This window comes from Anguilla rostrata, chromosome 1 (assembly GCF_018555375.3).
Source record: "Anguilla rostrata isolate EN2019 chromosome 1, ASM1855537v3, whole genome shotgun sequence".
Classification (NCBI taxonomy): Eukaryota; Metazoa; Chordata; class Actinopteri; order Anguilliformes; family Anguillidae; genus Anguilla; species Anguilla rostrata.
Genome location: NC_057933.1, coordinates 72,021,303 through 72,035,374, shown reverse-complemented (window position 1 = coordinate 72,035,374; position 14,072 = coordinate 72,021,303). Strand labels below are relative to the sequence as shown.

General features: G+C 47.3%; 3 protein-coding genes across 6 annotated transcripts; 1 reads left to right on the top strand and 2 right to left on the bottom strand.

The window, feature by feature from the left end:
• Positions 1-110: 110 nt before the first annotated feature.
• LOC135240381 (uncharacterized) lies at positions 111-3,631 on the bottom strand. 2 transcript variants are annotated; one of them, XM_064309789.1, is made up of 3 exons: positions 3,154-3,631; positions 2,866-2,907; positions 111-2,097 (listed from the first exon to the last, which is right to left on the bottom strand). In XM_064309789.1, exons 1-3 carry the CDS (start codon positions 3,424-3,426, stop codon positions 757-759), a joined length of 1,656 nt encoding a protein of 551 aa, XP_064165859.1. In that variant the 5' UTR covers positions 3,427-3,631; the 3' UTR covers positions 111-756. The 2 variants fall into 2 exon arrangements, with proteins under 2 accessions (XP_064165859.1, XP_064165866.1); XM_064309796.1 differs by having other exon boundaries at positions 2,866-2,904.
• A 492-nt stretch (positions 3,632-4,123) lies between these two features.
• ino80e (INO80 complex subunit E) lies at positions 4,124-8,576 on the bottom strand. 3 transcript variants are annotated; one of them, XM_064310799.1, is made up of 9 exons: positions 8,424-8,576; positions 7,902-7,984; positions 7,712-7,782; positions 7,567-7,619; positions 7,297-7,366; positions 7,011-7,131; positions 6,543-6,641; positions 4,576-4,784; positions 4,124-4,245 (listed from the first exon to the last, which is right to left on the bottom strand). In XM_064310799.1, exons 2-8 carry the CDS (start codon positions 7,980-7,982, stop codon positions 4,578-4,580), a joined length of 702 nt encoding a protein of 233 aa, XP_064166869.1. In that variant the 5' UTR covers positions 7,983-7,984; positions 8,424-8,576; the 3' UTR covers positions 4,124-4,245; positions 4,576-4,577. The 3 variants fall into 3 exon arrangements, with proteins under 3 accessions (XP_064166869.1, XP_064166862.1, XP_064166878.1); XM_064310792.1 differs by lacking the exon at positions 8,424-8,576 and adding an exon at positions 8,222-8,270; XM_064310808.1 differs by lacking the exons at positions 6,543-6,641; positions 8,424-8,576 and adding an exon at positions 8,222-8,334.
• A 1,068-nt stretch (positions 8,577-9,644) lies between these two features.
• si:ch73-54f23.4 (zinc-binding protein A33) lies at positions 9,645-13,344 on the top strand (the record flags this gene model as incomplete). Its single annotated transcript, XM_064313539.1, has 6 exons — positions 9,645-9,734; positions 10,144-10,239; positions 11,172-11,405; positions 11,559-11,581; positions 11,836-11,951; positions 12,194-13,344. Coding segments are annotated over 6 exons (1,119 nt in total), but the record flags the coding sequence as incomplete, so codon positions are not given.
• Positions 13,345-14,072: the final 728 nt, after the last annotated feature.

Here is a 14,072-nt window from a genome sequence, read left to right as displayed (position 1 = left end):
ACAGATTTTTAAAAATTGGTTAGCTTTTAAGTTGCCTTTATAATACAATTGCTTGGAATTAACCAATGGACACGAGAGTTCTGTGATATGAGCCAATGGACAGCAACAGGTTTTCAATATTCATAACCCATGGTATGACATAGCATGAATTTATTAGCACAATTACAAATATAACACATTTTACAACAGTACCAAATCATTATCCAGTGTTTCTTTCCACCCCACAAAGAAATAACTTACAATGACTAGCTATCAAATAATCAATCACACCCTGTTATGCTACTAATAACCCATTCTGTGTGCAGTCCAGCTTTCATTGTCAGTCTTTATTTACAAATACATTCTGTACACCTGTCCTCTCACGAAACGTTCCCACAGAGTTCTTGCTTCTGTGGTTCACGCGTCGTTCGTTCAACTCTTTTGTTTATAATAACATTTACGGTAGAACGAGCAGTTTATCACCAAAACAGTAATCAGCTATCAGACAATATCAAACAAAAGTGAACATATCAATAAAACTAGAAGATGAACGTCCATCCTCAACCAACCCCACACTCCCTCCCGCCACCATGTTCTGTACTACAGTCCAGTCGTAGAAACCTCCGCAGATTTCTCACTGCTGGCGCTCAGCTCCTCATCTGCGCAACGGTTACATTCTGTTTAGAAAACACTCTGATTGTGGTGTGACCAGTTCAGCTATCCTCAAAACGGTGATCGGTTTTTTCAGACAGTCGCAAGCGAAAGTGAACGTGATCATCAGTCGCCCCCAAACGCTTCTTTCACCGTCTCCACGGCCACCGACAGCGTCCCTCCCACTACGCGGCCGGCCATGCACACCGTGTTAACCACGCCGTTGCCCCCTTTCAGCGCCAGTTTTCCCAAGCCGCCGCCCGCCTGCGTCGATTGGCTCCCGAGCTCAGAGAGGACGGCCCACAGGAAGTCCGTGCCCTGGTCCCACGCCCGCCCCCCGACGTACCGGGACACCGACCAGGCCCTGTTCGCCACGCCGCCAGCGATGCCCACCCCGTCCCACGTGAGGGTGCCCACGCCCACCACCCCGTCCTGACAGGCGCTCAGGAGAGCGCCCACTAGTGGTGAGGTGCAGGAGTACAGCTGGGACGCGCACGCCGCGCCCGCCCTCCCCGCCAGGCCCGCGGCGGACACGGCGCCGCACGCCGCGTCGGCGGCCACGTTGTAGGCCAGCGAGAGCGTGACGCCGGGCAGGGCGGAGAGCACGCTCAGGTCCTCCTGAATCACGTGGGTCACCTGACCGGGGATCTGCGTCAGGGTGGAGACGACGGGGCGGAGTGGGGCGGAGAGCAGCCACAGGGAGCAGGAGAGGAGGTAGAGCGCGGTGCTGTTCCCCTGCGGCTCCTCGGAGACCTCCGGGGCGGCGCCGTCGCCGTCGGGCTCCTCGTGGGCGCTGGGAGGGGCGGAGCGGCGGGACTGAACGACAGCGCTCTCTCCTTCCGCTTCCTCGCTCGGTGCGTCTGCGCTCTGAGTGGCAGCGCTCTCAGCCAATAAGCTCTCTGCTAGCTCATCAACTGCGTCTGGCTGGGTAGCGCTTTCTGCTAGCGTATCAGAGGATTCCGCTTGCGTGTCTGCGTTGTGCATTCCTACGATCTGTCGCAGCGCATTTTGGAAGCCGGCGAGTGTGACGTCGCCCCCGCCTTCCCCTCCGTCGGCCTCCCCACAACCCCCTGAAAATACACCTCCCACTCCGACTGCCTCCTCCAGCCCCTTCACGTCCAGGACCCTGGCCTCCTCCTCCCTCCCCTTTACAACACCCAAACTGAACACGGCTTCCCCGTCTGGGTCTGCGCAGCACATGGCGGACCAGAACAAGCCCACCTCGCACCCCTGTTCCAATTCTCCTGCGCCTCCCCTTCCGGCGAGCACGTAGAGGTCGCCCCCTAGAGACCGACACTGTGGGTGGATGTTGTTTTGGACCAACTCTGTAACCAGGGCGTCCCATGAATCAGCGGGAGTGTCAGAGGAGGCGTAGATGTCATACCCGCCCCGTCTCAGAAGTGCGGGCATTGTGACTGGCAGACCCTCTTCGTCACTTTGGGACTCGTCTTCTTCCTCTCCTCCTGTCTAAAGAACATTCAGTAATATTGAGAACTAAATAATCTGCACAGTGCCTCCAGTGACAATCATGGCCTAACAAGACAAACAAAAAAGCCAACACTATACCTTTACATATTCTTTACATATTTAGTGTTTCATAAGATGCAATAAGGTGTAACCTAATGTAACATCCCAGCAGTGACTAAACAGTCCCTGCTGGTTAACCCTCTTCCCCCCTCAGCAATGTCAAAATTTGACAATAGCAACATGAGAAGTGGGTCTTGTCTTCATGCATCACCAAGCAACGCTCTTTCATTTCACCGATACTCAAGCAATGCTAAAAGCTGTCAAACTTGCCAAAGAGCTGTTTTTTTTCTTTACACGCTTCTTTGTATTGTCCATCTCCAGAACACACCTGATGATGCATTTTGAGACACACCCATTTCTCACACTTCCTACTTGGATTCATACCATAAAAACCTATTTTCATCAAGCTTCTTTACAAAATTAAAAAGAACACCCTGAACATTTTGGATCATTAACATTTTGATACTCGTCAAAAAATGAATGGTCTAATGATTAATGATATAATAATCCAGCATGAATTTATGCAGAGCATGTGATTGTACGCATGTGTGTGTTTATAATTGCATAATTATAGTGTCACTGCGCTGACATTTCTTTGCTGAACAGTAAAATCAGTTGTTGTCGGTGTAAATGCAATGACGAGGACAAACGCTTTAATAATTTGGCCTAGAAAGATCCGATATGAAATAAACGGAAACACCTCTATACCTGTGCATCTCCAGTGTCCTTTTCAGTCTCAACATCGTCCTCCTGAAACCACGGGGGACAGCGAATAATTATCACATTAAAATGAAAAAAAAAAATTATTCAAATGAACCGAGTTGAGGCCATGTGGAAACATTCCAAACGTAATTAACTTCATAATATATGCTGAAATATTTCAGAAGATGTTTTTTCTTGCACTTCAGTAATATGATATGCGATGAAAGAATACCCAAGTGGCTGCCAGCATGTTCAGCAGTAACGAGCGGAGTCACAGTGGAGCTCTGTACCGACCTGGTCGTGTCCAGCGGCTCCCGTCCACTCCGCGTGCAGGCAGAAGGCGGACAGCACGGTGACGTCGCAGGCCTCGCTGTGGAGGCTGGCTACGGGCCGTCCGGCGCCCGGGCCGTGGCAGCGGGCCCGCAGCTGGCCCCCGAATCCCGCGGGAGGCGTCCGTCTGTAGAAGCTCAGGCCGCACCGCGAGAGCTCTGCCTCCGCCTCCGTCTCCGCCAGCACCGACGTGCCGAAACAGAGCCCTATCAGAACCCAACCCACCGGGACAGGCATGCTTCCCCACCCCCCGCTACGGACGCTGCGCTCGGCCTCTACGGACGTGGCTGGATTAGCCGTCTGCTGCTCCGTTTCTCTGGCACGCGCGACGGCCCGGTCGGGTAAACACTGGATCTCTCACCAAATCTCTCCCACTCTCCGCTCCCGTGCTCCACCCAGTACCCACCCACGTTCCTGTCACCAGGGGCGATTTCACTCCTCCCTCACTACCTCTCCCTCCCTCCCCTCCCGCTCCAATCACTCTTGTTCTGGCAGCGTCTCTACCTCCGAGGTAAGTTTTAAGTATACAAAACCTAACCTGCTCTCCACACCTTACGCCCGTGACCTGAAAGTCTGCATTCTCGAACAATGCCACAGCCTGAATGAGCTGGCTTTGGGAAACAAAATGATTGGCGGTTTCCACTGTTCTACCCCTTAAGAAAAAACACTTCTGAAAGTGTTGAGGAGGTGTAAACTGAACACACAGCGCAATGTCTACCCACCTGTATCAGATTCTCCTTTCATGCAATACCTGTGTTTAGCATGTATTAGCTGTATTTGTACTGAATGCTGTATTGAAATATGCAGTGTGGTGTTATGTATATGATTTGGAGGTAGAGAGGGTTGGCCACTTTTGGAAGAGGTTCAGCGGTTCAGATTACCAAGTGTTGCTATGCAAAGGACAATGGAGTGTGCAAGTGACACAAAACACACCTTTTCTATTTACATCAATTTATTTGACACGTTTTTTTTTACTTAAAAATAAGAAATGTACTATTTTCACTTTTCAGAATAAAAAAAGAAAGAAGATTCAAACTTCTTCCTGCGTGGTGTCCCCTGTGCGAAAGCAAGAGAGATCAAAATGAAGTCAGTGTTTTCACAAAGCAGCACAAGCAAGAACATGTCAAGAGATGTTTTTTTTAATTGAAGCATTCAGCACTCTCCAGCAGGGGGCGCCCGTCTGTCTGTTCCGCGGCCGGCCCAGATGAACAGGTTTTGATGAGGGGAAAATGCGGCAGGACTGGATCTGGGCCCAGCGCGTACCCTCGGGCCTGACCGTACACCCACCCCAGCTGCCTCGCATTCCTGCCTTCCGCTCGAAGAAGCAGCCCGGCGGTGCAGCCTGCGCCACGCCCAGCCCGCTCAGATCGCCGCGGCGACGCCCACCTTCACTCGTTGGGAATGTCGATGACCAGCTCGGCCTCCTCGCCCTCGCCCCTCTCCTCCTCCCCTCTGTCGCTGTCCCCCTCGCTCTCCCCCTCCTCCTCCGCCCCGTCGCCGCTCAGCATCTGCCGGGGCACCCAGCTGAAGGGGGCGCTGGAGGCGGCGGGGGCGGGCGGCGCGCTCGGGTAGTTGGAGCCGGAGGGACCCACCACCTGGGACGAGGGGAACAACCCGGGGCGGGGGGGTTCCGGGGGGGGGAGGGGTTGCGGTTGGCACCAGGGTGCGATGGAGAGGGAGAATAAAGGGAAACGAGAGTGAGTGGTGAGCGGAAGGAAAGTCGGAGAGAAGAAACGAGAGACAAAGGGAACGAAAGCAGGAAAAGTGAGGGAAGAAGAAGAGGGCAAGGGAGCATATACAGAAGATAAAGAGAGAAGAACGGGAGCTGTGTCAGGAATAAACACCATGAGAGGGCGTGTGCTCTCAATTCTACTGGAAATGCAGGTGTGATCAGTACCATTCCTCACACTGCTCCCAGGCACTGTACTTACTGTCTGATAGTCACAGTATCGACCGCTTATGTGCCACTTCCTACCCCGCACACTGTGCTGTGTACATGTGCCACTATGTCAATCCCAGCAGCCCCTGCTTCAGGATTCCCAACACCTCCCCCGACTCGGTTTCTAGGGCAACGTGCTGTACGACGAGGCCAGCCACGACTGAACTGGCCAAACGCCGACAGGGCGAGCCCGGAGGATTCCGCTCGGTGAAATATCGGCTTAGCCGGGGTGGCGAACGCTCGCTCTTGCCGGCAGCAGATGCGCGAGGCGTGTCCTCTGCCGACGCAGCTGTGCTGGGGGCGACTGTGGGGGTGACAGCTGGCTGCACGTGCGCGCTAGCCTGCGCCCTCCCAAACTGAGGAGGGGGCCGCAGCAACGGGGACGGCCTACTAGAATACACGCCTGACGTTCCAAAGTGGAATATAAATGAGGAAAATCTCTGAACACGAAAGACGCTGTGGAAATAATGTTAATGCATCAGCTGCGGTCACTGAACGTTGTAGGACTAGCCAGTGTGGCTCGGTGAGGTAAGACAGCTTTGACAGTACAATAGCACCCCCCTCTGGCCGTCTGAAAACCAGCAAATCAAATCTTATTTTTGGACCTTTAAAAAGTTCAATACAGACTTAAATGCAGGATATTTGTAATAGCAATAGATATAGCAGTGTGAGGTTAGGCTTAGTAGTGAGGTGGTACTGACGTTTCACATTACATTACTGCCATTTAGCAGATGCTCCCATCAAGAGTGACTAAATCAAATTTTTTGCATTTTTTACATAGTACCCATTTACACAGCTGGATGTATACTAAATCTATTTTAAGGTAAGTGCCTTGCTCAAAGGTTGCGCAGTGACCTCACCAGGGAATCAAACCTGCAACCTGTAGGCAACAAGCCCAGTTCCTTACCCATTACGCTATAATGCTGCCACTATTTACATACAGTAATGGTATCAGTGATGTTCTCCTCTTTTGTAAGGTGTTCTGGATAAGAGCATCGGCTGAATATAATGTAATGTGATTTAGTGAAGGAAACTGTACACAAATGCAAATGGGAGAACATCTGACACGTGAGATGTACACAATGCCTCGAGGAAATTCTGATGACTACAGTCTAAGGCTCAAGCGATGTCCTCTACTTCCTCTACACTGGAGCTACACAGTCCCAGTGCAAATTTTATATCTCCATTAGTCTATACCAAATGCTATCCTGGCAAGCCTGTTACCAATGAGCAAGGAATCCTGCAAGTAACACTGCCTGCATGTCTATATATAACGGACACCGACGGCTCATTTCAGTGGCTGGCAAGCTTATGCGTACTGAACAGGAGAGGTGACAATAGTATGTGCTGTGTAACTAAAAACAGCTCCCTGTAGCGCACACACACGTCACTGTCTCTGTCCCCTCTCTCTCACCTTCCCCGCAGAGTCTCTCTTTGGTTTGGTCGTCTTTGTCTTTCTCTCTTTCTTCCCTCGTTCAGCTTGGGGAGCCAAATACTCTGGGGGGAAGGGTAGCTACCCACCATGCACACAGAACGCCCCCCCCAAACACAAGCACACACAGCGGCAGCCCCCACAACAGTGGAGTTTGCAGGTTTCCAGACAAAAAGAAAAATGAGAAGATTCATCAGGAAAAAAAGGAGGGGGGGAGGGAGAAAACAGGACATGAATAGAATGGCAAAATAACCGACAAATGCACGAGAAATCATACTGATAGCGCCAATGGCAATTCGATAAAAAAAATTTAAAATGACATAAACACAATAATGGCAATTAAGGTGAGCAGCAATGAATTCTGGGTAAACGTCAGGATGACATGATGAGCCCATCGACGTTAGATCTTTAGTAAGGATAATGTTGAGAAGAACACCGGGGTACACTTACGGTGTTGAGGTACGGTGCAGACGCTGGCGACTGAAGCGGATTCACTCCAGAGTGAGAAAGGAGGGAAAGATGGGGGGATGAGGAAGGAGGAGGGGCCGGAACGCTGGGGCTGCTCCTCCTCCTAACCAACGGAAAGGGTAGAGCAATGTTCAAGTGCACGTAAATGATCTGAGATGTATATTTTAAGTGTACACATTTATATGCAAACACCACTATAACTCAGAAAGAGTAGTAATTGCAGCATGATACACAACGCTGACACACCCACTGAAATTTGTACACTCACTTCTTTCCACTCTCCCGTTCTCTCTGTCCCTCTCCCTCACTGTTTTCAGAAGAGGCTGTGGCGTCAGAGTCTGCAACATATCAAGAGGCCACTTTTCAACAGTACTGAGAACACCACACAACTTTTCAATTTTCAGCCTGCCAAAAAAATTAAGCAAATTTGGATATGTATTCTGGCGTAAATCCAAACCAAACAAAAACAGCAATGGTAGGTGCAAAGTCTGAGGGGGCGTAGTTAAAAGGAAAATAAAGTGAATAATCCAGGACCTACCAGAGGAGTCTTCATCAACTCTCTCATACTGTAACAATCTGTCAAGCAGAAAACTGCAAGAGAAGAGTGAATACATAAGTTCTTATATACATAAATTGTAGTGCACTGGTCTCTACGTCTCCGTCTGCATCGTAGTCTTCCTCACCTCTTATCTCTAGAAACCTTGAGCAGCTTCCTTTGTGCTCTCCTTAGCTCCTCCTGAAAACATTCCTGCTCCTGAAAGAACACAAACCCCGATAGACATTTAAACAGGCTACAATGTTAACGTTACAGCATTCTCGGTCGAGAACATCAAGGGCAACAGCGTGCAATTGGTGACGGATGTAAAAACTTACGTAAACCAGGAATTTCAATTTGCGCTTGAGGTTTTTGTATTTCCGTTTGTAGTCGACGTCTATTTCGGCTTGGCCGTTCATTTCTACATAATGCAAAAAGCGGGGAGACAGGGGGACACATTACAACAAGCTAGTGTATCTGCAGCTGCACTTGTTTCCTAGTCATCTGAACATATACACCAAGTAGCTAACGTTAGCGAGCGAGGCTACTTTTGTGTGATACAACTATTGACTATGCTGCTACAAAACATTCACGTAATAATACTGTATAGTATGGTGTGTTTCCGTTTATATGCTAACTATTTATTTGTGTTGTTTACCTTCCCAACACATTAGCTAGATGCCTAAGTTAGCCAGCAAGCTAGTCCTGGAGCCAGCCCTGTACGTCAGTCACTGGAACCAGATGCTAAACTATAAATAGCCAAAACGGTTATGATAAACTCAGGATGTGGTACTTTTAATACACAACATACGTCTAACATAGTATAGCATAAAACAAAGACAATAAATACTTTATTCTACCTGATAAATCCCAAACAAAATAACTGCTGCGACTTCGCGTAATGTGCTTCTTGTTTACTTCCGCTGACACACATTTCCTTCGCCGGAAAAAGCTGCCATTGTAATTATGGGTAATATAGTTTCAGGGTGAATGGGATGCGCCTACATACAAAAAAAAAAACTAACCTCCTCTAGGGTGAAGGGACACGTTTCAGTTTGTGTGCACCAGTTGTAATGTCCTGAAATTGGAAACAAGGGAAAACTGTATTTTAGGAAATAATAAGAAGAAGTAGAAGAACCATCATCATTATCAGGGCATTTCTCAACATTTCTCAGTTTTTCTGATTAACCACAGTGCATTGGCAAACTGTGGTTAATCAGGAAAATATAATCTGCTTGAACACCAGAGCACCTGCACAGTGCTCTGGTGTAAAGACTGTGCAGCTGAACTGGTAGATAGTAGATAAGTTTGAGTGATGGCTTCTAAATGCAAGTCAAAATTTCAGATTGAGTAACTAAAAACTGAGATAAAAATCTGTTGATAAAATTCTACATTTGAAAAATCAATGTTGTGAACTTTCTGATTCTTTCTTTTGTTAAAGTTCAATGTAGGATTCCAGACCAGTTCTTATCAATAGTATCTTCTGGTATATGCACAATGTCCCCCTCAACTTTAGCCAGTGGTAACAAAACAAATGTTATTTCACAGACATCACTCATGGCGATTCAGTACCTTCTCTTTTGGTCTGTTCTAGACCACTCTGCCACATTTCACTCCCTCGTTTCATTTCCAAAGATACTGGCAGACAGGAATAGAAAGTTCTCTCCTCGATTCTCAATGTCATAAATCTGTTATGCTGCACACTCAAACAGCTGTGGCCTTTGCAGTCCCCCCTCCCCCAACCCCCCCCCCCCCCCAACAATCATTACACTACATCGCCCAACTAAACGTGTCTGAATAATTCATCTGAGCGCTGTTTCTTTTCTACTCCATTTCTCAGAATGATATTTTCTTTACTAGCATGCCTTTTATTCCATCTGTCAGTTTTTATATTTTGTTCATCTTCATGTCTGTCTCTACTTCCCTCTCTCTCTCTCTCTCTCTCTCCCTACCTTGATTTATTTGCCATCCTTTGTCCTTCTATCGCTCACCCTCCCTGCCACTCTGTCACGCTCACCCATCACTCTCTTTTATAACCCCTCCTCCTGCTCCTTGGTTCAGTCCCAGTCTCACTGTTCTAAACAGTCCCATTCGAAGAAATTGGAATGTCAAACAATCACATTAAAGACACAAACAACTTCTGCAATAAAAGTCTTCTCACAGACCACAGGGTAAGCCTGACAGTTTTGGTTTTTTACTATCTGCATGGTGATTTTGTGTGCCTTTGGCAAGTATTTATGTTACTGCAGTGCATGTGAATTCTAGAACCTTCCTAAAATGTAATTACTGATTACATGTAATATATGTGCATTATTGTTTTATAAAATATCATTACATATCAATCAATCAATCAGTATAATACTAAATTGACATTTATATGATATATACATATACTATATATATATATATATATATATATGCATATATGCACACACGCACTCATGACACATAGACAATAATAAGCTCACCCACAAAATGACATGTGTGAGAGTGACGTTGTTCAGAGTCTCTTTCCCGTTTCTTGCCGTCAGTCCTTCGGTGTTATCATATCCTGCTGCTCTCTGTGTCTGGTTACCCCAGGAGAAGCTGATTCAGGCCATCAAGCATATCAAGCACGAGTCAGATGAGTGCTGGAGCGCGGAGAGAGAAACATACATCCAGTCCGTCTCAGTGGAGGTACTGCATTTTCACTCTTCAGCACGCAGCCCAAAGGGAGTCTGTGTGGAAATGTGTCGATTCATTTGTCTGCTCTTAGGGGTGCTCTACATTTACATATATGACACTGCTATTCAGGCCATGCGGATGTCAATCTTCATATGATTCAAAAAGCACTTGATTAGTAATCATCGTAGATATAACACACAAAATAATTGCATTTAATGATTGATTTTACATTTTGAAATATTGGCACGGAAAGTTTTTTCATGTGTTAATGGGTAAAAATATGGCCTCAGACCTGCATTTATTTGTAACCTGCACTCTCATTTAAAAAGGTACAATGGATAAAGGTACAGAAAAAAAAGTGCATTTTTGTTCTTTAACAAATTTCCCAGATGTATCCTGTAAATACAACAATGTTCTATTTGGGTACAATAAAGTCTCTTTAACAAACAAAAAAGGTGCAAATGAATTACGTATTGCTGGCTTGGAGTACAATTTTATGTACTGATAGGGTACCACACCAGTGACAACCCTTCGTACCTTTTAGACTCTTTTTCATACTTTTTTTCTTAGACAGTGCATTCATGGGAAATGGACTGCATTTATATAGCGCTTTTATCCAAAGTGCTTTACGATTGATGCCTCTCATTCGCCAGAGCAGTTAGGGGTTGGGGGTTAGGTGTCTTGCTCAAGGACACTTCGACATGCCCAGGGCGGGGTTTGAACCGGCAACCCTCCGACTGCCAGACAATCGGTCTTACCTCCTGGGCTATGTCGCCCCTTCGAATTGCATCTGTGGTTATCGTGTCAACAAATCATATCTCGTCAGCAGTTCCATCTTAGCTCGCTTCACAAACACTGGCCACGGAACATGGCGTCTCACCGTGTCTGTGGTGCCAACGTGGCCACTCGCTCAGAGCCGATGTCGTGTCTCCCCCATCGCGCAGAATGCGTTCGAGGACCTGGAGAGGGAGGTGCGGGCGGAATACGAGAACCTCCATCGCTTCCTGGAGGCGGAGGAGGACATGGACATGGAGCGGCTGAGGAAGGAGAGAGAGAAACGGGTGAAGCAGCTGAGAGAGAGGGAGCGAAAGATCGCAGACCAGGGACGGGATCTGGAGAGGGCGATCGACACGCTCAACAACAAACTGAAAGAAGAGGACAGTCCAAAATTGCTGAAAGTAAGAGAAGAAGGGATAGAGGGAGGGTGGGAACGGCAGTGAATTCTGTAAGATTCATGCTAATTTGTAGGTACAACTGCCTCATTGTAAAGTGATGTATCAATGATGTGAAACAGCAAATGCATTAAAGATCTCTCTTTTCTTTCTCTGTAGGAAATAAAAGACCTCTTAAAAAGGCAAGTGCTTCTTCTTTAGTTCAAGTTTGTTATCCATTTCTGTTATCTTCCCCATAAATCACAAACTGTCGGCTCCTCGTCCCTCATTCAGAATTTATCTCCCCTTTTGCTAGGTTTCCATGACTCTCTTTTCTCTTCCCCCACTTCCCCACCTCTTTCCCCCTCTCTCCATCATAAACAAACATACGGGAAGTTCATAATAGTCCCTGTTCCATTCACTCACCTACACCGTCCTCCTCCACCTGTGCCCACAGGTGCCAGGTGAAGTTTATCCCCCCTCCTGCGCTGAACAGCGAGGTGCGGTCCGGCCAGTTTGTGGGTCCCCTGCAGTACAGAATCTGGAAGCATATGAAAAGCTCCCTCTATCCAAGTACGGTCTTTCTTCATATTACTTCTCACCAGAGTAGAGAATGCATGACATGCTGGCATTCACAGTTAAAGAGTATTTCATCTGCCATTTTTTCCTCAAAAATTAATTTGTGATTTTTTTAAAAACAGCAAATAACTAAGTTCTGTGGATGTGTTAAACAATTTCTGCCCTTGTGATGATTGCGTTGGTCGCGGTCACAGTCAAAACGTTCAGATTTCTCTGCTCGAACTCTCTTTTTGCAGACATTTCATCCCTCACCTTTGACCCTGACACTGCCCACCCCCTCCTCGCCCTCGACTCCACTTTCACGTCAGTGTGGTTCGAGGAAAGTAAGGACGCAGCCACGGAGGAGGAGGACAGCAGCCCCCGCCGTTTCACCTACTACTACTGCCTGATGGGACGGGAGGCCTTCACGCACGGGCGCCACTATTGGGAGGTGGAGGTGGCCCGCAAGACCGCGTGGAGGGTGGGCGTGGCCAGAGAGGACGTGTGCCGGGGCGAAATGGACTCCTCCTCCGTGGCCAACGGCCTCTGGACCTTGGCGCTGAAGGAGGGCACCATACAGGCGTGCACGGACCCCCGCCCCACCACCGTCCCGGTCTCCGTCCAGCCCGCCCGAATCGGGGTCTTCCTGGACTGCGAGAAGCAGGAGGTGTCCTTCTACAACGCCGTCACCATGACGCCCCTCTTCAGCTTCTCCATGGGAACCCTCCTGCTCCCCGTGCGACCTTTTTTTAACCCCTGCGACGCCGACGAGGGCAAAAACACCGCGCCCCTGTCCCTGTTCGCTCCGGCGCTGTGAGAGAACGAAGCCAAGCGCAATGATCCACCTTCCAACAAAAACCGGGTGGAAACCAGCAGGAACGGATTTAACAGTCACCACTGGCTATGACACATGGAAAGGGAATTTAGAGAGATAAATCTTTATTGCTTTATTAGAAAATCAGAAGCCTGCTCCACTGTTTAAAAAGGATTCAAAAGTTCAAAAGCCTAGCTCAAATATTTCCAGACAAATTGTCAAATTCTGTTGTATTCAGCCAGAAATCTATCACTGGAGCCTCACATGCTAGCTCCCTTTAATATTCCAGTTAATTGCCTTAAAAAAAAATACATTTGCAAGTTGAATTATGGATCAGAATTAGATACTGAGCTGGTTAGTTAGCCAATGCTTCACCCACTCGTATATGTTTTCCAGGTTTCACAGTGGTTTTGCTGATGTTTGTTCATTTGTTGAACTGTCAGATTGTATTCACACCAACATGGGCATTATAGCATGCTTATTTTACTGTGGAAAATTGGAAGGGAATAAGCTAGCGGTACTGCCTACCTAACTACTGTATCTGGAAATCGTTTTCTCGATTTTCTCGTGAAAAAATAAAATACATAATCCACAGTGGAGAGCTTGGAAAGTGGCCTAATATCTGAACGCATGTGTTAAAATACCTCAGGGTGTTAAAGCACTACTGTCAGAATCCAGTCTGGCAGTCTGCAGTGTCTGCTGGTTTTCAATGTGTTTCAGCACAAGTGATTAATTTAAGTCATTGATCGGCTGACGAACACCTTGTTCTCAGGGCCATTATTGGCTTCTGATTGAGAGGAAACAACAAATACTTGCTGACACTGTTGCCCTCCAGGTCTTGAGTTTGACACCCCTGGCTTAAAGGATGATGAAATGGTAGCAGGTACTGCTGTATCATTATTAATGTGTTCTTGGTGCTGTTAGAGTAGAGAAAGATTACTCAAAGCACAGCTTTTTTTATGAGGCCCCAGCATACACAGTTAATTCGACATTTTACCATTCTCTGCATACACAAAATGGTTCCCAGTTCTGAAGTAAAGTATATTCTAAAAGTAAATATTTTAATCCAATTATGAGCATTTGAACTAGTTCATATTCATCCAGGATAAGCTAACTGTAAATGCTGAATACTCTGTTCTTATCACGATGAAGTGTTATGTCCCTAATCGGAAACGGAAATTTGCATGCGGCACTGTTTTATGCTGTGTTAACTGCTATGAACGTTGACATCGCATAAATTAAGCTGACAGAACAAAATGAATCTTAGGTCACACAAAACTGCATAAATCTAAAAGCAAAAACATTTTATCTAAGTAACGTGA

Excerpts from the sequence above, each read along its gene's own strand:
- LOC135240381 (XM_064309789.1), bottom strand. The coding sequence starts at position 3,426 with ATGCCTGTCCCGGTGGGTTGGGTTCTGATAGGGCTCTGTTTCGGCACG. Across the intron at positions 2,908-3,153 it reads GAGCCGCTGGACACGACCAG|GAGGACGATGTTGAGACTGA; the intron begins GTCGGTACAGAG and ends CCGTGGTTTCAG. Across the intron at positions 2,098-2,865 it reads AGGACACTGGAGATGCACAG|ACAGGAGGAGAGGAAGAAGA; the intron begins GTATAGAGGTGT and ends AATGTTCTTTAG.
- ino80e (XM_064310792.1), bottom strand. Across the intron at positions 7,783-7,901 it reads AATTGAAATTCCTGGTTTAC|GAGCAGGAATGTTTTCAGGA; the intron begins GTAAGTTTTTAC and ends GTGTTCTTTCAG. Across the intron at positions 6,642-7,010 it reads CTGCACCGTACCTCAACACC|CTACCCTTCCCCCCAGAGTA; the intron begins GTAAGTGTACCC and ends CATGGTGGGTAG.